The 25,495-nt window shown below is 34.4% G+C and overlaps 1 protein-coding gene across 3 annotated transcripts in view; it reads right to left on the reverse strand.

The window, feature by feature from the left end:
* Nucleotides 1-25,495, reverse strand: part of TAF4B (TATA-box binding protein associated factor 4b) — a 113,320-nt gene that overhangs the window by 31,999 nt on the left and 55,826 nt on the right. For 2 of the 3 annotated variants that reach the window (XM_039844009.1, XM_039844007.1), the window contains 4 exons: nt 20,421-20,590; nt 16,901-17,052; nt 11,897-12,022; nt 6,192-6,248 (listed from right to left, as the gene is read on the reverse strand). In XM_039844009.1, coding sequence (XP_039699943.1) covers nt 6,192-6,248; nt 11,897-12,022; nt 16,901-17,052; nt 20,421-20,590 — 505 coding nt within the window. The remainder of the gene's footprint in view (nt 1-6,191; nt 6,249-11,896; nt 12,023-16,900; nt 17,053-20,420; nt 20,591-25,495) is intronic. The other variant, XM_039844008.1, reaches the window with a different exon arrangement.

The raw sequence follows: 25,495 nt of genomic DNA on the forward strand, positions 1-25,495 counted from the left end.
AAGACAACAGCAGAGCTGTCCTTCATAACAAACCATCCAAAAAATATAATGCGGTAACATTTTCAGTCTGATTTTGCTACAAACTTTTGCAAAGTGATAATAAGGTATAAAGCAAATTAAAGAGTTGAGTTGGTAAATTAATACCTCTCGCAAGGATTATGTGTGCTGTCCAATAATAAATACATCAGTAGCAATGTAAATCAGCTAATGCTACCAGATAGGAATATTTTTAAGAATTTAAAGAAATGAGACGAAGTACACCACCAGGTTTTGAATTCAGCATAGGAAGAATTAAGAATGATGTCCTGCTTAGATTTCACAATTAAGGTTAAATGTACATAGAGATAATGAAAGTCTAACACCAAACAATACACTTTTAAAAAAAATAATAAAAATTTAAAGAGAATTTTAGCTAGGCTTTGGAAAAATTGACCAAACTGAATCTCAACAATGCTCATAATCACTTCAGAATTATTATAATTTACTGCGGAAAGCAAGGTTAAATCCCAAAATATTATACTATAGAAGAAACAATATCACATCAAACCCTATTAACGGATGAATCTTGAACCAAAGAAACCAAAAAGAAACAAGGTATCAAAAAATCACCCCTTTCCCCGCCCCTAATCTCACCCAAAATTCAAGGATACAACAAAAGGAACACAGGATCTTTTTCAACCCCTCAAAGACAGTAATTAAGCAGGCATTACACCAAAAAATAGTACAGGGTCTGAATATTTTTTTTATCTCAACCACTAAGGCTAGTTCTTATATTAGTACGCTGTCCAGAAAACCTGAAATTCTTGGATTTGCAATGTACACTCTGATGCCTTGCTAGTCAGCATTTCTAATCCATCCCTATCTTTCAGGAAAATAGCATTTCCCACATAATCTCAATTAGATACTTAGTCCCTTGCACTTAAAGATAATACTTGATATATATACACATTGTTTAAGACAAATTTTTTGTGCTGTATTTACATTAGATTACAAAGGCTTTTTCCCTTAGTTCTCGCCCTTTCTTTTTTCTTTTCAATCTTCTTTCCAATCCTCTGGAAGGAAAAAAACACTAACATATCCATGGTCAGTCTCAAACTTACATTTAAGAGCTTGGTGGCATCTATCTTAAAATGTTTCTTTAGCTAATGTTTTTAAGCTGCTGTTTTTTCCTCTTATACCTCACCTTTCCTTAAATTATGACAGCTGCATAACACAAGCAGAGCATGTACTGTTACATTCTTTTAAAAATACAAGACACTTGAGGTAAGCTCAAACAGGTAAAGTTAACGTCCCTGAAGTGATATCTAGATAATGGCAGGCTAGAATTCAAGATTCCTGACTTCCAGTTCAATGTTTGTTTTTTTAAATAATATACATCTCTTCCACCAAAAGGGTAACATGTCTCTCAGACACACAGATCCCATACTTCAAAATTAAAGATGCATGCAGATGTTTCAAAGCATTGACCATTTAGAACAGCGGTTCTCAAACTGACATGCATGAGAATAATCTGGAGGGCTTGTTAAAAATACAGATGGCTAGGAGCTTACCCCAGAGTTTATGATACAGTAAGTCTAGGCGAGGCCTGAGAATCTTCATTTCTGATGAAGCTCTAAATAAAATATTGACTTTTCTATGTAAGGTACACTAATCAAGAGATACAACCAATAAAGTTCTCTTATGAAAATATCCATTAAAAAGAAAAAAACCTAGTGTAGCTTTCCCAGTTCCAAGAAATAACCTACTGAAAAGGTAATTAGATGGTTACTAAACGAGATGCCAACTCTCAGATTCCCAAACCACAGTATTTTGTTTAACCTTTTTCTGGCCATTTAGTCAACGGAAAATTAAAAAGTGATAGATTTTAAAGGTCATCTTTCTCCTCTTAAGATCAATGATTCTAAGCGCAATCTCCAGAACATCAGCAGTGATAAGAGAATCACTTGGAAGTTCGTTGGAAATGCAAATTCTCCGGCCTCATCCAAACCTACTAATCATAAACTCTGGGGTAGCGCCTGGCAATCTGTATTTTTAACAAGCCCCCCAGATGATTCTCATGCATGACAGTTTGAGAACCCTGTCCTAGACCACTCATGCTTTGAAACATTTGCATGTTTCTCTGCTAAGTATACAATTTCTTTATAACCAGTCATTTTATGAATGTCCCTTCCACACAAAATTAATCTAATTGCTAGAAAGTACTTTTAATGACAAATTTCATTTTGTCCCGTCCAGTGCTTCAGTTTAGCTCATGAAGAACAAGCATAAAGTTTAAATATAAGTTGCTCTAATAGTTAGCATTAAATGTCATGTTTCACTATCTTTTTAAATTTTGTTCTAAAAATACACCTTGACTTTTTCATATCTAAATCATATATTTCTCTAATCAGTAATGAGCCTTATTATTCAGTATCTTTTTTCTTTCATAATAATGCTTTATGGAGAACTGTACTACTTAAGAGTTTTTATGCCCTATATTTTCTATAAACAAAAATCCTACATACTTCAGGGTATAAGTTTTCTAATCCATTATGCATTTTAATCATTTAATACTTATTCTTTTGCCCAGTTTCTACAGGTTGCACTGTGAAGCTAATGTGCCAGCAGGTACATGTCTTGCATTCCTTTTTCTTCCTTTTATTGCAAATGAAAGTGGGAATGCTAGAAACTGTTAAAAAGAAAGTAAATGAATTCTTTGTCTCACTGTGCACAGATGCACTCAATTCACATTTCCCAAGGGAGAAAAAAGATATTCAAAAGGAAATAAGGGTCACAATATATATAACAAATGTGTAAGGAATCAGGCTGTTTGAACTGCAAGGTCAGATGGCTTGCTCCACAGAATTCTGGATGATGTGGTAAGAAAGGAAAACATTGAAGGCTAGAGATGGTAATCTAGGACACACAGCACACACTTCAGACAAGTCTGCAGCTGCATTTAACAAAGATGCCCTTGCTTGTTTGAAGTTAGAATTTGGCAATTACCAATCTATTTAAAACCTTTCACAAATAGAGGACAAAATGGAAAAATGTCAGTACTTGCATTTTAGAAAAGGTATCTAGAAAAAATTTTTAAAGATCAAAATTAAGTGTCCATATTTAAAATATAAAGTTACAATAGAGCCACATATTTTTTTTCCAGGCAAAAACAGAAAAAGGGGAAAAGCCCTAACGTTGAAACTAAAATGTCTGAATTACAGGAATATCCACAGACATTTTAGCCAGGCAACAATAAGGTTTTCAAATAGATAGATAACCTGTCAGGTCAATAAGAACAGTATGCAGCAGGAGCTCCTTCAATGGATTGAGACTGCGCTGGAGGCAAACCCAAAGGCAGCCTATTTTTTTTAAGTGCCAAACAAGAATGGCAAAATTGAAAGAAGTCAATAGGAAGGATGAAAAAAAATTATTAGACATGTTTATAAAAACTGGCCAAATTTAACAATTTGTCCTTATACCTAGAATGCAAAGAAATGAATATCCTCTAAAACTGGATTAGAAAGAAGAAAACTCAGAGGAGAAATGATCACGATCAAAACTCTAGTCCTTAAAAGGTAAAAGCACACATGGATTATAAAGTTATGTATGAAAAGTATTCAAGTTGTATAATGTTTACGTGAAAAACACATTGGCTGAAACATTTCTCAGCATCAATAAAGTCTAAAATTTCTCTAAACAGCTCTGCATTCATAAAATACAGTCATTAATCTTTCTACTATGACCAGCATGATAGGTGGGTAGGAAAAGGAAAGTAAAGCAATTTTAAATCAAGCACCTTTAAGGAATCAGTGCTGATTTTCACAACTGAACAAAGAAAACTTCCCAGAGAGCCAGACACAGACACAGAAACACAGACACACAGACTGACCGACACACACACACACACACACACACACCTCACACTCACAATCACAAACCAAAGCTTTCTACTTTCTACTTGCAGGGAAACAATTAGCATATCCCAAATGATAACTTTATAAATTACCATACAAGAGAACAATTTAACTTTATATTAAGATAGGGCCAATGATTTCTGCAACTAAACAAAACATGGTATCCCTGTGTGTTTGATTCTAAATTAGAGCCCCTTAGAACATTAAAGTTATTAAGAGTTATAGGGGGCAGGGGGACGACAAAATGGCAACATTTTACTTTTATCAAACATTTATAACTAATACAGAGTGGCCCTGTTCTTGGAACGGGACCAATGTATTTGATTCTTTTTTTAATCAACAAGATTCAAGATAGGAAGCAACTAAAAAACTTTCAAAATATTTTGGAAATTATATTGAGTCTAGGAAAAAGAAATAAATGGAGGTGCAAGGGACAGAAAAAAAGAGGTTTGGTATTACCTGCTCCCATTAAGAGAAGTGGTTTTTTCACATTTACTCCTACTTTTTTTTTTGAAAAATGCCGTCCACCTTTCATCTTTCAGGGAATAATTAAACACAATATTAAAAGAAAAACCAAAGAAACAAAACAATCTCATACAAACCTGAAGAAAAAATTAATCTAAGACCCAGCTATTTATGAAGGTTTATGAAGGAGGAACAGACAGGATATTTAAAGATAAAAGGGTAAACTTTCTGATATATATTTTCCAAAAAAGGGATGCAATTAGAAGAAAGTGTATAAGTATTTCATCAGTCCTTAATTAAAACAAAGAGGGATACCCATGACTAAGAGCAACAATAGGCTGCCCATCACCAAATAATCTATCATCAAGCCAGGCTTGCTTATAAAGAATTATAGGCATAGTTCTCATACAAATTTTTTAGATAATATTTTAGATGAATTTTCTGCTGGAAAGAAATGAGTACGAGAAATTTTTTTGTTGTTGTTTAAATAAAATGCTTCTGGTTTCAACCTTTTTAAATGTTTTCCCCCTTTCCAGTTCTCCGCATCCCAATCCAGAAGCCCTCCCACCCAGAGTTCATGTGTTTTCCTTCTCTATTTTTATGAAAACACACCACATTGATTTTAAGAACCTTACTTGATTTCCATTTGTTTTGCCTCAGCCCCTACATTAATCCAAACAATAAGGGCCTTTAAAACATTCATAAATAACCTGCTGCTGCTGGCACCTAGGAGCCAAGCAGCAACGTTAAGCAACAACAAATTTCATAGTTCAAGAGGCACAGTTAAGGAAAAAGGTTGCTCAGAAAATCACTCTTATTTAGTACAAAGATCCTTAAAAATTGCATGAAATCAGTCAAGTAACTATAGAAACCAATTTCTTCAGCTTCATATCACACGTCTCACACCTCAATTGTCTTTATTATTGTCTGCTGTCAGATCCTTAATCAGAAATGTGAACAGGCTTGATGATTTATTCAGCAGGGAAAAGAATCTGTAGGTCAAGTGAAAATTTTCACACACACACCCATATACACACCACATCTTCAACCTTAGGTACTTTCATTTCCTTCTGTTCTCAGCAGCTCTGGGGGCAACTCCAGTGAGATCCAATATTAAGGCTCAATTAAAATAAGCTCCAATTAGTGGAGCTTTTTTCTCTGGGGCTAGAAAAGTCAGGAAATGGATATTGGGAAATGTAAAAAGTCAGCTACTGAGAGGAGGCTGCAGACATAAATGAACTTATTTGTTGATTTCTACAGTTGCTATGCAGAGGCCTCTGGGAGTAAAAGCTTAACCAGTCTAAGCTATAAACTAAAACCCCTGCAGCTAAACATGAACTGTGTGAAACACGGGCTCCATTCCAGAACAGAAAACTGCTGGGCCCAGAAAATTAAAAGCCAGAGGCATTTTCCATTTAAAACTAAATCCCAGTACCGCCTCCCAGCCAAAGAATTATAAGCAGTATCAGATTTACAAAACGAACAATTACCCTGGAAAAATGTAGTCTATTGTACAGTCCCAGATGCTAAATCTCAGAAGTTTCTCTCTCTCTTTTTTTTAATCCCACATTATATTCCTTCAAGTGTGCTGCTGTAGTTTACAAAGAGCCATTTCTAGACAGGCCTAAGCCTTGAAAATAAATTTTAAAAAGAGAGCACATCACTCATTGACCTCATTTGAAGTACTGCCCTTGCCTTTAGCAGTTCCTGTCCTTCCCCAAGGCTTCTGCAAATGGTATGCAACAGCAAAATAAACCCTGACCTAATTGCCAGGAGAGAGCTGCCAGCCTTCCCTCAAACACAAAGACAAACATGGTAACTTGAAAGTCCTACCTCTTTGGCTTTCTGCTTTAATCTCAGCTGTTCTGGATCTTCTTTATTGGAACGACTCTAGCAAAGGAAAAGAAAATTTTAATAGAAATTACTAGCATCTAAACACCATAGCTGCCGTTAAATATTTAATAAATGACAATTTTCTCTTGTGATTGAAAACCTTAGCTCCAGGGGAAAATGCCTCAGTACAGTCCTGTGCACACCCTCCCTTACCACCCCTCCCTCTCGTTGTCTGGGCCGGCTGCTGCAGTTCTAGCCCGAAGGAAGCTTATACTGAAAATGATGCTAACAATGTCAGTCAGGTCCAGTTGAGGCATAGCCTTGTTCTTGCTGGAACACTGAAAACTAAAAAACAAATGGAATGGATGAAGGAAAAGAAAAGGATAACTGTTGGCTTAAATAATGAAAACAATCAACACTGGCTAATCTTCAGGTGAAACCATTCTGGAAAAACATATGGTATTTCAAGAACTATAAAAATCAAGAACCTGTCTAGCTTTGAACCAAATCTCTCTTCAAAAGTGTAATTTTTAAAAATTAAGTATAAAATACATTCCAATGTTTCCATTGAGTATCTTATCATCTTTGGGTCATCTATAGCACTTAACAGAATGCTATACACAAGTAAATGTTTAATAAATGTTTACTGAATGTCACTCTCCACAGTGATTCAATTTAACATTCTAAAAATATACAATCTTATAGGACTGCTATTAAGAAGAGAGCAACCTTCCACACGCAATGCTATGATGGAACAAAGTATAAGGAACTTTATTTTGGAAACCATTAATATTTGTCCACTGAAAAATATGCTTGGGATAGGTGTATCCTTCTTTTCATCCTAACAAAGCTATTTAACTCCTAAGAAATCTGAATATTTGTTCTGTAAAATGCAACATTAGCTAATAAAAGATAGCTAACAAAATAAGAGCTAAAAGTATTCTCTTATTTCCCTAAGTTTACCTGACAGGTTTACTGGTTTATCAGTATTTTCGTTAAAGAAAAATAGAAGAAACTTTATAATTGAGTACTTTCTAATTTTAAACAGCTTAGCTAAATACCTACCTAAGATTCTATCCATAACTACTGATTTTTTTTTCATTTTTCCCCCAATCTATTAAAACAACTTCACTTAAGCCCAAATTAAGACCAAGTCCTTTGTTATTCCACTTATAATATTAGGAGAGAATGTTCTATGTATTTATATAAAAATGTGTGCATGTGTATATGCGTGTATATATAATTTTCTACCCCATGTAAAATGGGCACATTGGGTATCTAGTCTTTGTCAGTCAATCAATATTTATTGATTATCCACAGTACAAATTCTACTGTGTATCACTATATGCACAGAAATGAAATAACAAGACTAAGTCCCGGCTTTCAAGTAACTTAACATTTTAAGAAAAGAAAAACAATTTTATAAAAATTAAATGTAATTAAAATATATAAAACATTTATGATAGGGAAAAATAAAAAAATTACTGACAGTGCTAAAAAGCTATAAAGAAAATAAATAGGATAATGTAATAGAAAGGGAGAGAGAAGAATGTGTGGGGGGTATTTCTTTAGGTAGGATGGGAGGGAAGACATCTGTGAGGAGTGACATTTGAGTAGAGATTTGAATGTCAAGAAGAAGGCAGCCATGCAAAGATCTGGGGGAAGAACACTCCAAGCAGAAGGCACAGTAATTGCCAAAACTTAAAATGGAAACAAGCTTGGCATGCTTGAAAGAAAAAAAGCCTGTGTGGTTAGAACATAGAAAAAAGTTGAAGGGGATAAGGTTAAAGACCATGTGTTGCCTTGTAGGCCATGATAAGGAGTTGGGGTTCAATTCTAGTTATAAGAACAAGTTACTGGAGGGTTTGGAGCACAGGAGTGAGATGCCACTGACATGACACTTTTGAAAGATCAATTTGGCTATGTAGAGGTTGTACTGTAGGGATCCAAGACTAGAGGCACAGGCACACAGAGCAATAAGGAGACTATTCTAAAACAACTACTGTGAATATAAAATTAGGAAAAAGATGAGGGCATCTTGGACTAGTGTCATAGCAGAGAAGATGATAAGTGATTAGATTTGAAATATATTTTAGAGGTAGAGCCAACCAGGTTCACTGATGGATTGGATATAGGGTATGAAGTAAAGAGAAAAATTAAGAATAACTCCTAGGATTCTGTCATAAGAAACTCGAAAGATAATTCCAACTTTCTGAGAGGAAAAAGATGGGAGAAGATTTAGGGGAAGGGAACTCAATGTTCAGTTTTAGATGGCTAATTATTAGTCTAATATCCTATGGTGGGGGCGGGGCATAAGCTTGGCACAATCAAAGAAAAGTCAGTGTGATTGGAGCAGAGTGAGTAAAGGGAGTGATATGAGGCAAACTCAGAGAGGGAGGGGGTGCCAGATCATGCAAGGCCTTTAAAACTTTGGTGAGAAGTTTGAGTTTTATTTTAATGCAAAGAGAGGAAATCACTGAAGGCTTTTAAACAACAGAGACATACATGGCTTGTTATAAAAACATTATCCTAAAATTAGTATGAAAAATGGATTATAGAAGAAAAAGATCAATTCGAAAACATTATATAAGAGTCCCTGTGAAAGATAACTTAGGCTAACATGGTGACAATGGTGATGAAGAGAAGATGGATACATTTTAGAAATAGAATAGGAAGAAAATAGATTCAGGAGAGAAAAAGGAGTTAAAGATGACTTCTAGGTTTTTTGTTTTGTTTTGTTTTGTTTTGGCTTGAACCAGGTGAATAAATGTGTCACATTTACTGAGTTAAGGTATTTTGAGTGGGGAAGAAAATCAGGAGTTCTTTTGGACACATTAAATTTGAAATGTCTACTGGCCAACTGAGTAGAGATTTCAAGTAGACAGTTACTATATGAGTCTAGTTCCATAATATAGACTGTGTTAGGAATATAAATTTACAAGGGAATGCAGACAAAGAAGAAGGCCTAGGAGTAAATCCTGGGACACTCCAATATTTTGAAGTCTGGTAGAGGAGAAAGAGCCAAGAGAGAATGAGAGCAAATATAATATATCCAATAACAAAACAAGTACTTAATAGTTTGTGACCTTGTTTACAGCATAGTAATTGGAAATAAAATACCAATAAACTACTTCATTACACTGGCTGTGTGCTTGCTTATAATACTTGAGGGCTCAAGAAAGAGTATCTTCTCCTCTCCTAGCTGTCCTTCCCATTGCAGGAAAGGTCAGGATGGGGACTGAGACAGTGGGACGGTGGGAAGCTGCAGTGACATGGTTGTGGTGCCCCACAACCTTGTGGGGGATTGGGGAACATGAAGGTATAGACCAGTAGCCAAGAATGCAGGGTGATGAGGGGCTGGGGAGGCTCACCAAGGCATGGCCAGTGGGCATGGCAGCCAATTACATGGACAATGAAATGAGGGCAGGGGTAACAGTAGTAGTAGACAGAAAAGTCAATCAGCATAACTTTGGGAGATTAGTTACATTGATCAAATAAGTAAATTGAGAATATAAGTAAATATATTGAGGATAACGAAACCAAGTTTCTGACTATGGAGAAAGTATTTATAAACATAGAAAACTTAAGGCTAGAAAGAACTCTAAGATATTGGAGTTGGAGGTATCCATATAAACTCATGGTTTTACAATATATACACACAGATAAAGAAATACAGATGTATGTTTGCATATATACACACGTGTACATATGAACATACCATACATATATTTCCTAGATTTGTCCACTGAGAGGGCCTATATTTAATGACACCCCATTAGCAATGAGCACACTGTATACTCTAATCCTGGTTTCTGGATATCATCCTCAATTAAAAAGATGCAGGGTTCCTTGGAGAAATGGCTGATACAAGGACTGGAAAGGAAGAGTAAAAGCTGGGCCTAAAATATCTTATGCCAAAAAAGTAAGAACATGCTCACAAAACGACAGGGACATGACTAATGGACAGAAGTGCCAGCTGGAAGGGTCTCTCGCTCAGGAGCAATTAGAACATAAAAATAAATAATGATAGTAATGGATTACAATCTGTTGAATCTAATAAAAATCCATGAGCCCATACTGATATAAATGCATGCAAGCGTGAATAAGAGAAAAAAGAAAGCTCTTCCATATGGTAGACGGCTAATAAATGTAGAAGAGAATAGGAGAATAAGGAATCACCATCTGACAACCATCATAGAGGTGGCTGATTAAGGGAGACATTATCTAAAATTGATACACAGAAGTTCGATGAGAATAGAATATACTGGTATATATAATCTTAGAATACCTTCCTACGAAAAATTCATTAATTACAATGGGTAAAACAGAGAGAATTGGTAAGCATTCACTCAACCAGGTTACAAGGCTGCCTTTTGACCAGCTGAGAAGAATGTGGCATCTCTTCTATCTATTCCTGCCAAGAACGCATGATCTAAGTCATGAGGAAATATCAGTTGAATAAAGGCTGAGAGTCACCCTACAGAAGGTAAGGTCTATTCTCTTGAAACCTATCAAAGACACAAAAGAAAAAGAAAGACTGAGAAAATCTGTGGAAGGAATCTGAAGAGAGGACAAGTGAATGTAACACATATTCCTGAAAGGGAAATGGACCATGAAGGAAAAGGAGACAGAGAGCTAAGACAACTGGTAAAATCTGAATGGTGTCTGTGGATTGGTAGAGTTACATTGTTCACATCTTGACTTGGAGGTTTATACAAAAGAATGTCCTTGTTTTCCCAAATATATACTAGAATGTTTAGGAGTGGTGGACATCATGTCTGAAACTTGCTTTCAAAAGGTACAGAAAAAGACTAATCGGAGATGATAGTTGCACAACCTTACGCATATACAAAAAAACCTCTGAATTGAAAGAAAGGAGAATAAAAGAATGATAATATGTGTGTGTGTCTAGAAAGGGTGAAGAAGAAGCAATGAGAAATCTGGGAAGATGACATTTCTTTGTATAGTTCTGGTAACTTTTCTATAAGTATGATACAATTTCAAAATAAATTAGTTTCTAAAAAGTGATTGGCATATGATTAGAAACAAATACTCTAAAAGGAGAGGCTGCCAATAACACTAAAAATTAAAATTAAGGTGTTTAAAACACAAAATAAGACTAATGCCCAACCTTTAAGACTGCGCGCAAAGGCCCTAGGCCTACAAAGACATGTGGAGCAACAAAACACAACCTCTAATGGAATTAGCTTTCACTCCATCTGGCACTAAGAGTCCAGAAAAATGTTTAAATAAGGGAGAAAAGAAATAGCCTCACCTGTTCTCTCTTTTACTCTCTCTAACCCATTTCTGGCATCCCATATTTTGTTCCATATAATCTTAATTACTCTTATATTTACCCATACCCTTGCCTGTCCACTTTCCAAAATTTCCTCTTTCAACTTCAACTTAGCACATATCAAGACATATCCCTAAAAACACCATGAAAATTTTACAAAAGTTTTTTACTTGGGAGAGTGGAAGGTATGATGCTAGGCACACAGATATTGACAGTGAGGAAACAAAAGAGTATGTCTCATTAAATTAGCTGAAAGCTACTGTCCTATACCATCCTGCTGTGAGAGATTTTATCAGTAATTTTATTCTAAGAAATCCTTCAGAGAAATCTAAAGACAGTCAAGCAATGATAAAGCCAGTTTTGACCTCCTTGCCAGGTCACATTCACTTATAAATCAGTAGGAACTTACCTTGGCTGCCTTAAGTAACATTTCTCTTTCTTCTAAATCCTTTCTCTGCTTCTCCAATTGATCCAGCTTTTCAAGAAATTTGAGCTGTGACCTGGTATCACTAGACAGAATGTAATTTTCACTTGTCTGAAAAAAAAAAAAAAAGAAAGTCTTATGACGATCTTAGGCAATGCATTCTACAACAGGTATTGTTATAAATCAACTAAAGGCAGTAACACCAACATATACAGGGAGTTAAATTTTCAGGAGGTAATATTTTGCTTTCTGTTAAAGTTAACAAGAAAAAGAACTTTAACCATCCTTAAAATTTAAGAGGTGATTAAGTATTTAAATTTCAAAGCTTTCCTATTAAGTCAAGCAGATCCTAAGAACAGGAAATGGAAAGCAAAGAGAGTAGCATTTGTCTATAATCTAAATCTTTTTAGCTAAATTACTATCCATGTGAGTAGACCTTAATATGATTAATTAAATCTTAGGCCTGTGAAAGACAAAAAAAAAAAAACAATAACAATCATTTCACTGAAAAATATAACAGTTATCACCCTTATTTCTAACCTTGTCAAGTGAATATAACTTCTATCAAAATAACAACACAAAATAAGATGGCAAACATCAAGATCCTAAACCTTGTTTCGAGGATTCTCTTAAACTACGAACTTGGGCAGAAAGAAATTAAGTATACATTTATAAATGAAAGCCATAACAGAGAATTATAATTATTTGTCTTAATTGTTCCATAAAATGATAAAATCAACATTGTTCCATTTATTCTGATATTCTAGAGTATAAAACAGTGCTTTCCAATCTAAATATTTTTTCATTTTCTTCATCTGATATGACCACCTATTTTTCCACTCTAATATATATGTGTGTGCATGGGGTAGGGAGTGAGTGTATAGGGCAATCTTCCCAATCAATATTTACAACATCCTGCCATCTCCTCATCTCAGCAATTCAGACATCCAAGCTATAAGAGAGAGGGACTGAAGGAGACTGTATAATTGAAAAACGAAATGTTTTTAAACATTCAGTCCGACAGTCAGTGCCTGGCTTGGAGATCATGGGTATAGCTCCACTCCCATTTTTGTATTATCCCATGCTTATAACTGATTCAATTAACTGGGACTGAGAGATTTCATATGCCCAAGATTCTTTTTAAATTAAACTTTTATTGTTGGTATTTAACTAGATCAAAAGAGTATTACATAGTATAACGAACAAGGATGTATTAGTGCTACTTATTTTATTTCATGTGTAATGCAAAAAGAATTCTCAAATGCTTTTAAAGTTAAATAATATAAGAAAATATGGAATACATTATAGGCCAACCATCGAGGTATAAACATAATAACCAGTGGTTTCTTAAATACTTCATCCTTACCATTTATCTTCAGATATACTGGAGAGAGTTTACTGGCAGGATTTAATTTTTAAAAGACAACAAACACTAAATTAAAAAGGGGCACAGACTTTCTAAACTTTGACCCAATCTCATTCCCATGCTAAGATTCCTTCTCTTTTTCCCAGCTCTGACAGCCTCTGGCTTAACGAATGCAACATTCTTCTTTTACTCTTCCAGGAACTAAACAAATGAGTGCTTCCCCAATTCCTTCTGAGTTCCCAACCTTATTTAAACAACAGTAACCCCAATCTTATGATGTTCTTTCCTGTCTACCCAGCGGGCCTAACTGAAGTCTTCATGCACCACAGAGTAGAGTGGTTTAGCAATGAAAAATGTAAGAACCTAGACCAAATGTTAACACCACCAAGTGAATCCCATCTCAAGAAAGCAATACAATCCCTTTCAACTGGAAAACATTGAAGTTTCTTCACAACCACTGACATGCAGAAGACTATAATATATCTTCAATGGGAAAACACCTGGCAGAAAGATCAAAAGCTTTGTACCACATGTGTCAGTTTCTACTTATTTACTGAAATCTCATTTTATGGACTGTGATTAATGAGAGAATTATATCTAACTGGGTGAAAGATTATCAGAAGTAGGTGGATATCAAATGGAAAAAGATGGTGGGATGTTGCTTTTAATCAAAGTACTCACTTTTGTAAAATTCACAGAGTAAAATTTCCCACACTATACAGATGAAAATAAATTCTATAAGGAATGAAGTGAAATATAAAGACAGGGCTAAATCTGTGACACAAAGATTATTACAAAGTCTACAAAACACAATTTTGAAGTAGATCCAAATATAACTATATGATTATTATTTCTGTTTAGTAGCTGCCTTTCTTTAAGTACAAATTCAGACAGCGCCATTACCTGTATTAAGGAATAACTGTGTGGGGAAAGGTAGGAAGGGGAAAATCATTAGGATAGGCATTGTACAAGACAGAAGGTTAGGAGGTGTTAGCTTTAAGCTACGTTATTCAGAGAGGTTCCAGGTAGGGTAGTAGATACTATCCATTTTGCGTGGGGTAACTAAATCCTTGGAACATATGCTGCTGACATACAACAGATAAAATGTCATCTAAAGGCTATATGCAATAGAGCTTTGGATAGCATTTAGAATAGTAAATATTACCTGGAAAAATTCCATTCCATACTAAATTGTATATGTTACATTTTGTAAAGAAACTGCCCATTGTAAAGGAAAGTACACTATGTGTCTCTGAAACACAAGGGTGACTAAGGTGAGACTAGAAGAAAATCCAGGTTTAAAAAATAATAAGACTCTTTTAAAAGTTACAGTAAAAAGCCAAAAAGGAAGACTGAATTCTTCCATATTCCCGAACCGAAAGTAAGGGGTTATCAATTCAAACTAGATTATTATAAATTTAGGATATTCATTGTAATTCCTAGGGTAACCGCTAAGAAAATATCTTTAAAAAATACACAAAAGGGAATGAGAAGAGAATCAAAACAGTATACAACAACAACAAAAAAATCAATTAAACAAAAAAGACAGTATATAGAGTAAATGAGGGACCAAAAAAAAGCTATAAGGCATACAGAAAAACAGTAAAATAGTTCTTCCTTATCAGTAATTACTTTAAAGATAAATGGATTAAACTCCCCAATCAAAAGGTAGAGACTGGCAGAATGGATAAAAAACATGATCCAATTAATGCTGCCTACATGAGATAAAAGCACATAAGTAGGTTGAAAATTAAAGAATGAAAAAAGATATTCCGTGCAAATGATAAGCAAAATAAAGCAGGGGTGGCTATTCTAATATCAGGCAAGAGAGACTTTAAGTCAAAACTGTTAAAAGTGATCGAGAACATTATATGTTGATAAAAGAGTTAATTCCAAAGAAGATATAACAAGAAAATACACACAGAGCACTCAAACGGAAGGCTCAAATACATGAGGAGCCCTCAAATATATGAAGCAAACTTTGACAGAACTAAAAAGAGAAAGAGGCAGTTCTACAATAATAGTTGAAGTCCTCAATGTCCCACTTTTAATAATAGATAGAATATCTAGATAGAAGATCAACAAGGAAACAGAGAACTTAACACTTTATATAAATCAACTAGATCTAACAGACATGTGAACACTCCACCCAGCAACAACAGAGTATACGTTCTTCTCAAGTGCACATGGAACATTCTCCAAGACAGAACATAAGGCCACAAAACAGGCCTCAATAAATTAAAAATGACTGAATCATACAAAGAATCTTCTGATCACAATGAAATGAAGCTAGAAATCAACAATAGAAGGAAAACTGGAAATTTAACCAATGTGGAAATTAAACAACATATTCTCAAACAATCAGTCAAAACAATTTTGAGGGCAATTAGAAAATACTTAGAGATGAATGAAAGCAAAACAAAATGTATCAAAACTTAGAGAATTCAGTGAAGGTAGTGCTCAGCAGGAAATGTACAGCAGTAAATGCCTACATTTAAAAAGAAAGATCTCAAATCAGTAACTTACTTTATACCTTAAGGAACTAAAATAAAAAATGAGAGTGGGATCATTACTACTGACCTTACAGAAATAAGAAGGATTATAAGAGAATACTATGCATAATCATATGCCAACAAATTAAGATAACCTAGAATGGATAAGTTCTAGAAACACACATAAAGGGTGGGTTTTTCCTGATGATCACATATTTTTACACATTGGGGTGGGTTTTTCCTGATGATCACATATTTTTACATCAGTCCAGCAAAGTCTCACAAAGGTTTATACAAGTGAGGAACTCAGCAACTATAAATAGCCCTTCCAAAATTCTAAATGAAGCAGAAAGACAGAAAAAAAAAAACCCCAAAACCCAGAATGATTGCTCCAGAGAACTTACTAGTGGTGTGACAGCTGATATAGCTCTGGATTCCTTTTATCCTATGGCCAAGACACCATTCTTGACAATCACCATTCTTGCACACTCAAAACCTCATAAGGTTATCTACATACTATGTTATAAAAATCTAGCTATGAACATTTCTTGATGTTGGGGAGAAAAGTTGTCATTTTTCTTTTTCGTTCCTCATCACCCAATAAATTCGTTCTCCCCCCCCCAAACTGTAATTCAAATAAATCAAGTGCTTTCATCTTTATGATGACAAATGATCTGCTTCACACCACTAGGGTATTCTTGCATTTAATTTTTTTATAAAAGCAGCCAATGATGATAATGACTACACTAGTATTAGCAATCAATACAATCATTTAACTTATTTAAAGGAACGTGAGTACTAGCAGAACACAGATCACTGAAGAGAACACAACTATCTGATATTCCATTCTAACATATCCTTCCCAATCAAAAGCTTTAGGAGGAGAAGCCTAAGGCAGAACAGATGTGTTTCAATCTACACTGACACAGAAGCTTTGGATACCTTTATAAACTCTTTTATTTGTCACGTAAGTGTATCCAAATAAGGCAAATTAGGAATGAGACTGATTTTCTACCAACATGAAATATGTCTCAACCATTTTCTTTCAAAATATACTTAGAATATGAATCCTTACAAAACAAAGAAACAAAACTACCTGAACATGATAAAGAGGAGAGAGAAGAGTCTTACTTCTTTAATGATCTCCTTTACCTTGTAAGTTGTCATTCGATGTTGAGCAATTGCTGTCAGTTTTTCTAGAAGGCCTCGTAATCGCTCCTGTGTTGCATGGGAGATCAAGTTCACAGCATCAGAGTTAAGTTCCGTAATGTCATGCTTTTTACCTGTGGAAGCAGAGAAAATCCATTACGTGTTTTAGTAGAGGCTGATAATTGAAATAATTAGCACAGCAGGTATTCTGTTCCCCCTGGAAGTCATACCCATTATGAATAAAGGTTTGGAGATTATGATTTTCCTGGTAAAGTCACAACTTCAAAGATCTTAGACATTATATTAATAAAACCTAGCCTGAAGCCTCAAAAAATATAGACATTGTTTCACTTAGCCTCTAGAATCATTCTCTTTGCAAGGTCATTTATAGGACAAAGTTAATAAGAACACAAATCAAGTCTAGTGTTCAGGGAGAAAAATGGTAACTGCAGAAATCAGTGCCATATTCTGTTAATTTTAGTAATTAAAAAAATAGAAAATTACATTTTGTCCTATTTGACACTGTTAACAATTTATGACATTTATTTCAATGAATTCAGACTGTCAGTCTCTGTTAATGCCTCACCTAAAAGACATACCTATACTCCCATCACGCTTATTTTTTGCACTAACTCATTCTGATAAATTGACCTAGTAATTAAATTACAAGTTGAAATGGGTTCAAAGTCTCGTTATTTCACCCATCCATTTGAATAACTTCTCTTTCACTATATATCCTTCCATAAACAAACCAAACTTCTATTCTTCCTTTTGCTAACTAGGATGAAACTTTCAGGAAAACAATTTGGACCACATACCCAAAGGCAAAAGTTCATTTATAAATCAACCTTATAACTATTTAAATAGTAATTCTCCAGCTCAGTGAAACCACCTGTATCAACAGAGACCTAAATCTAAAGATATAGGCAATTAGGTAGTCTAATTTAAATAAGCTTTTAATAGTGCTATTGTGTTTCTTTTTAATATATGCAGATACACAGAAATTTAAAAAATATCACTATTTCTGCACGTCATCTAAAATGTATTCTTATATATGCATCAAAGTGTGAATGAGTATGGCAAAAATAAACTTAAATAAAAGCCAGCAAATCTTAAATAAATTCTTGACACTATTCCATAATAAATAGTAAACATTAATTCATAATGCAGGCTACAATAAACTGGACAAGAGGAAGATATAAAATTATCCAACTTCAAAGCTAAACCTTCAAAATATAGTTCATTACTTTCTAGCAAAACTGAATTCATTGCCAATTTTAGATTCAAGAGGGGAAAACAAACTACAAAGTCAAATCTACTTTAATAAAACCAACATAAACAAATAGCGGGGGCCTTCTACAGAAGGGATAGTACAATTTCAAAACTATCTGATGATTAGAATTACAACTAAACACCGGGTAGGTAGGGAATGACATGCCAGTTCATGCTTAAATTAAAGAAAATGAACATTTACAAATATTTAGTGTTTTGCAGGGAAACTCTGAAAATAATTTCATATGTACGTATAAAATAGATAATTCATTCTATGTAAAAGACCATATTTTTAAAATATTAGAAATAAACAAGGCTGGGATTTGCAAACAATTCTAGGGCTTAGTGAACAATCAAATGTTCTAAGATCTTCACAAAACTGACAATAAAACATGACAAAGTTATAAAGTTAAATACCGTAAGAAAACTTTCCACTTTTAAATAAAGCACCCACTTTAACAAAATCAACATGACTGATCAAGGAGATCTAGTTGGTGCTTGCAAGCTTCTTACGTGATTTTATAGAATGTCTGTGTAATTTAAGTAATTAGCAAAAAAAGGCAGAACACTGGCATGTTTACTCTTCTAACATATTCAAGTAGAAAAAAAATCCCTTTAAAAATATTCTGTAAAGATAAAATTTTACTATAAATGGAAAACGTTCCTAGAAATACATAACTCCATTCACTCTATGGTATTTTTTTTTTAAGTGTAGATAATTTAGAAGTAAGAAGTTTTGCAATTTCCCATGATATTAAATGACTAGTTCGTGCTTCATCATTAAGAAATGAAAACACAATAGTTGGATCTAGAATTCTCCTTGAAAGCAGAGTCTACAAACTAAATCTGGTCTCTTTTAGGGTATTACATTTGATAGAAATACAGTCTTGCCTATTTATTTACATACAGTCTATGCTGCTTTTGCACTGTAGCTGCAGAGTTGAGTAGTTGTGACACAGACCACATGGCCCACAAAGCGGCAAATATTTACTATCTAGCCCTTTGCGAAAAACTGCCAATCCCCGTCCTAAATGATCGAAAATGCTCTTTCAATGCTAAAAAATTTTCTATCATATAATCAAGGTTTAAATCATGCTAGAAATAAAATTGTAAGGGAGAGGATTGACAAAGTAATCTACCTCTACTCTACCAAAGCTCCAGGTTACAAAGAGTTCAAATAAATACCAGGAAATTTCCCAAGGTGTCACAGGAAGTTATAGTGCCTAGGCTTGTTCCAACATTAAGAAACTAGATCTTGTACAGTACAAAATACATATGCAAAAAAGAAAACATAAAAGAGAGAAAGAGAGAGGGAAGAAGGGATAGGGGAGAAAAGTCAAACAAAACACAAGCAAACATTTTACAATCAGCTCTTCTGAATTCCTATCCTTTTGGACAACTTGTACATTCTAGCTTTTCATGATCGAAGAAAGATAATATATACCCAACTTAGAGATAAAAAAGTAGTAATTTGCATAGCATATAGTAGGTACTCAAATATTTATTGAGTAGTTTATAAAGAAAACTTAAAATATGTAATAGTAATATACTTTGCAGTCCTTAAATATACCATGGGTATATCAAAAATCAGAAACCTTCACATTTTTGTTAGACCTTCGATATAAAATGTAAAGGCTCTTACTCAAAGGTCACTAGCACTGGTCCCCAAATTTGACATGGGTGAAGGAGGAAAGCTAATTTCCAGTAAGGCCCAGGGTCAGGACAAGAAATGAGATACCTCACACAATAATCTTTCACCAATCTGTCTCTTTTTTTCTGTTAATTTAGGGAGAGTGCAGCCTTTCACATTACTGTGAGTTTGGTATTAAACAACAACAATGAAAAGCTGTTTGGCTCCAGAATAATACTGGTATGTTCTCTTTCATTTCCTTTCACATACTGCAGAACCCTAATATTTTAATTCAGTTCTTTTAATGAAAGGGTGGGTTTAACTTTCAGGGCTGAGATATATTCATATAAAAACATACACATCTCCCATTAAGAAATATGAATAAAATATTAACTTGTTTTCTAACCCAGAAACCACTGGTTATACATGACTTATGTTAATAGTTTTAAAATAAAATCTCTTTATGTAATTACTATGACATCTTATTTATTTCCAGAGCCTTATGTAAGCCTTAGAGTTCCAGCTAAGCTACCTCTTTTAATAACATTTTCCATGGAATGAATAGTCCCATTGGATCAATAATCATAAGTTTGCACTTACCAATGTCCAAAATTCTCTTTTGTAGAGCTCCAATGAAAAGAAATGGTTCATCTTTACATGACTGAATGAGCGTGCCAACCAATTCAGAGTTTGTTGCTAAGATGCAAGCATTTTCTTCATTGAGGCTGACTCCTGCCATGGAAGTTACATCATTGATATCATCTTCATCTCTAAAAGAAAACAAAGATATAGCTTTTTGGTGGTGGTGGTGGTGGTGGTGCTTATGAATGATTTGAGAGCAAAAAATTATAGGTCTCTCCTTATAAATAAGGACATAATTTTATTCAATTCATCCAAATGAAAAGAATTGAAGAATGGCTATCTTTCCCTGTAAGCCTTTAAAATTAACTAGTATTTCTAACCACTGTGTACATTTAATATCAGAAAAATAAATCAGAAGCAACTTTGTCTTCTAGTGCCCAACTCCTTCTCTCAGTTTAGTAAATGAGATATACCAAGAAGGATTTGGAACTATACTATGTTATCCACAAATTCCTTGCAATGAAAGACACAGAAATGAAAACAGACTTCTTTGTTTTCATCCAAGATGATTAAAAGCCCTTCAGATTTCCCCAGTGCACTACACTGTTCCACTGAGGGGTAGCAGAAATTACCTAGTCATAAAAGATCCATACCCATACAAAGGGACTTGAGAAGCAGCTTTATTGACTAGCTATTCTGAAACCAAATGGTTAAAACTAGTTTTGTTTTTCTGTTTCAGACTTTTGGTGTGCTCCATCTGTACTCATTGAATTCATTAAACCACATCCTTGAGCAAATGGCTGCAAAGAGCCTATATATAACATATAAAATTAAACACACACATTTACAAAAGACATACATGTAAAACGTAAAATGTCTGAGCTCCTTATCTTGTACCAGCAAAATTAAATAGTTGTTTTTATCTAACAGAATTGCTAAATGGCTATAGTAGTAAGATGAGTATATATATAAATGTTTAAGGATAGAAAGAATCAGACAGAGAGAGACAGACAGAGAAAGAGAGAAAGAGAGAGAGAGAGAGAAAAGAAATTCTAAAATTTCTTCAAGGCACCTTTATCACCTATATAATAACAAGCACATTACTGATCATAACGTCCACAACAATGTATAACTTACGTAAACATGATTATATAAAAAAATGTTGTTTCCCTTTATTGCATGGGCCAAATGGTATACCATGTGGTCTCATGTCAATAGATTTACATTATGAACCTCTCTGACAATGCATTTGTGCACAGAAAAAGAAAATAAATTATAATTGTCAAGTACTCAAGAAATGAAGGCCTCTGGTGTTCAACTTTAAAAAGCAGCACATTGCGGGTAGGAAAGGGTTCCTACTTAAAACGTATATGAGATGTAAACTAAAGAAAGTAAAGTGATAGACATAGCAGTTGAAAGTAAAGAAAAAAATGGTCTTTTAATCAAAACAGTATATATAAAAGTTCAACATTAAAAGGTATGTTTTTGCAATGGCAAAAAGAAAAAAGTAAAGCAATTAATATCTCAAACCAACAAATGAAATATTCAATATAAAGAAACTATATGAATATGGTTGGACTCCACCTTATCAAATGTCACAGACGTATTGTCAGAAGTATGAGAGGCTGAGAATGGGTCTAAAAATCAATTTGCCATCTATGTAAACAAAATAATATGTCCAGAAACATCTATACACCTAAAGTCTAAGTGTATAAAGATGAACCAAGATCTGAGTGAAAAAGTATTTTAAGAGGTGTGAATAACAAGTATTTTTAAAAAACCAAGTATCAAGAGAATGAAAAGACAAGCCACAGACTGGGAGAAAATATTTGCAAGAAACACATCTGATAAAGGACTATTATCCAAAATATACAAAGAATTCTTAAAACCCAACAGTAAGAAAACAAACAACCTAATTAAAAACCAGGCCAAAAACCTGAACAGAAACCTCAACAAAGAATGTAGATATATAGATGCCAATAAGCATATGAAAAAAGGATCCACATCTTATGTCATCAGAGAAATGCAAATTAAAATAAGATAACACTACGCACCTATTAATTGGCCAAAATTCTGAACACTGACAACACCAAATGCTGGTGAGGATGTGGAGCAATAGTAATTTTCATTCGTTGCTGGTGGGAAGGCAAAATGGTATAGCCACTTTGAAAGACAGTTTGGCAGTTTATTATAAAACTAAATGTACTCTTACCATACAATTCAGCACTTGCACTCCTTGGTATTTACCTAAAAGAGCTGAATATTTACTTCCACATAAAAACTTGTGCATGAATGTTTGTAGCAGCTCACTCGTTAACTGCCAAAATGTTGAAACAACCAAGATGTCCTTCAGTAAGTAAATGGATAAACTGTGGTACACCCAAACAAATAAATACGAATCAGCGCTAAAAAAATTTGAGCTATCACACCATGAAAAGGCATGGAGGCAACAAATGCACATTACTAAGTGAAGGAAGCCAATTTGAAAGGGTAAATAATGGTAATTTCAACTATATGATACTCTGGAAAAGGCAAAACTACAGAGACAGTGGCTGCCAAGGAATTAAAGGGGAGGAAGGAAGGGATGAATAGGTAGAGCCCAGAGTATTTTTAGGGCAGTGGAACCACTCTGTGTGATACTATAATGGTAGATACATGTCATTATACATTTGTCAAAACCCATAGAAGGTACAACACTATGAGTGAATCGTAATATAAATTATGGACTTTGGGTGATAATGATGCATCAGTGTAAGTTCATCAATTATAACAAATAGATCACTCGGATTGTAGATGTTGATAATGAGGAAGGTTGTGACTATGGTGGAAGGAGAGGAAATTCTCTACATTTGGTTTTACTGTGAACCTAAAACTGCTCTAATAAACAAAGTCTATTTAAAAAAAATGACCAAGTACACATCAATGAAAAGTCAGTTCACTCCAAAACAGAATCCTAACCAGTTACTTAATATATCTGAGCCTCAAATTCTTCTTCCCCTGAAAAACCAATTAACTTAGAGTAGGTGCTTCCTAAGGTCTCCCTCAGCCACTCCAAAGACCGAGACAGCTCTCTTTGACCTGATTCAGAACAATCACCAAAGTTTACTGTAAAGTGAAGGGAAAAAAAAGAAAAACAATGTGCAGAATACACAGTACCTTAAAAAAATTACACAACACACATACACGCATGGAAAGATACATGAGAAATTCCCCTTGGGAAAGTGAAATAGAGAAGGAGAGATAGGAATAAGGCTTATACCATATTATACTCCTTTCTACCTTTTGAATTTTGTACTATGTACATGGATTACCTAATCAAAATGATTAGTGATATTAAAAAAATAAGTAAACATTTAGAGCAAGAAAACTGGAGATAGAAAATAAGATGAAGTTTAGACATATAACCTCATCCTTCCCTTAAAAATAAAATCAGAATCATTTAAGTTATAGACACATGGCCTTTATACACATGCACGTAACATTGAATGTTTATAATTTCAGATGTGTGTCAGGGTACACAGGCCCTGCAAACTGCCCCTTGCATTCACAGGAGGGTTCCTGCATAGTCCCTGTTAAGATTTCACACATAGGCTGCAGAGAGCAATACCAGGCCTACTTACTACCAGTTCCTAGCATAGTACTAGAATGGAATAGAATTCATCAATGAGGAGACAGTCCCATGTTTTTTTAGAATCTTTTGCAGCTCTCATCTGCAAATAAGCAGAGAACTAACCACCCAATAAGATCTGTTCTTGCCTATCTTCCCTCTGCCTATCTGGCCCCAAGCTGAACACAACTCCCTCTAGTAGAGCTGCCAGTTGCTATGGTTACAGAGGGCAGCAGGAGTAGAGGAAGACCCCTCTTGAGAAAAGAGGAAAAGGTGCCACAATAAACAGTACCCAAGCCATTTTAAACTTCCTCCAAGAAAGTAGACAGACTGGAGGAAAGCAAAGACAACACAGTGTTGTAACAGCAGTATCAATAAGGCTAAGACAGTAATAAAGGCTTTGATGTTGAGGCTTATTTGTGATTGTGGTTCGATTTTAATTTTAAAAGAAAAGAAAGTGAGAACCTCTGAATCACGTCTTCAAGTTTTCTGGTCTAATGTGGTGCTTGCCTTTTGATGAAGGCTCTGTTAAAAACAATGTTTTATTTTTAAAGACATACAAAAAAGAAATTTAATAGTGCCTCAGTAGAAAAAGGCTTCCAACTTAGATTCTGTGGGGTGTAATAGGGTACTATACAAAAAGTAAAGAAGTATTACCTAATTATCATTAATGCCTTGTATTCTGGCTTCTGAAACTGATGAAATTTTTTAGCTTTTGATAAAGTTAACCAGTTTGTGCCTGCCTCTTAAGATCTATAATATCACCCAACTACTAATTCTTCTAAAGAAGAGTGAATCACATCACTTTCCTATTCAAAATCTTCCATGTTCCCACGAACTCAACCTGATATTCAAGGCCTTCCAGATAATGACCTTAGCTTAGTCCTCCCTCTCTCACTATTCACTATTGAATAGCTCCTACTGATTCTGGCCTTTGCTCAGGCTATTTATTCCCTTCCTGTTATAGTCTTCAACAACTCTTGCTTTATTATCTTTCAGCTGTCAAAGCCTTATCCATAGCCAGGCCTACCTCAAATGCATACTTTAGAAATGCTGGTTTAGTTTGTGTTTATACTTTTAAAGTATTTGTCCAATTGCTAAACCTTCTGAACTGCTGAGAACACGTTTTGTCTCCATTATGATGGGTCTTACTCTGTCTTCTACTCTAATAACCCACATAAACTCCAACCAGAATAATTTTATTGATATTAATCATGTTTATGTATATCATTCCTCAGAGTAGTGTATAAATGGTACTTAAATAGTTGAGAAATTTCTTTATGTTCAGAACAGTGTGCTGTTTATCTATTACAATGTATTGGCAAGCAGAAGAACGCAAGTAAAAATGATAAAGGCGGAGTCAAAATGCCTACTATGGAATCTAGACTCTGTCACTTAGTATTTATGTGAAATAAAACAAATCAATTAATCTCTCTAGACACGCGTCTTCAGTTAAGTCGGGGACGTTATAGTCCCTATATCTTAG

This window comes from Pteropus medius, unplaced genomic scaffold (assembly GCF_902729225.1).
Source record: "Pteropus medius unplaced genomic scaffold, Ma_sr-lr_union100, whole genome shotgun sequence".
In the NCBI taxonomy this organism is placed as follows: Eukaryota; Metazoa; Chordata; class Mammalia; order Chiroptera; family Pteropodidae; genus Pteropus; species Pteropus medius.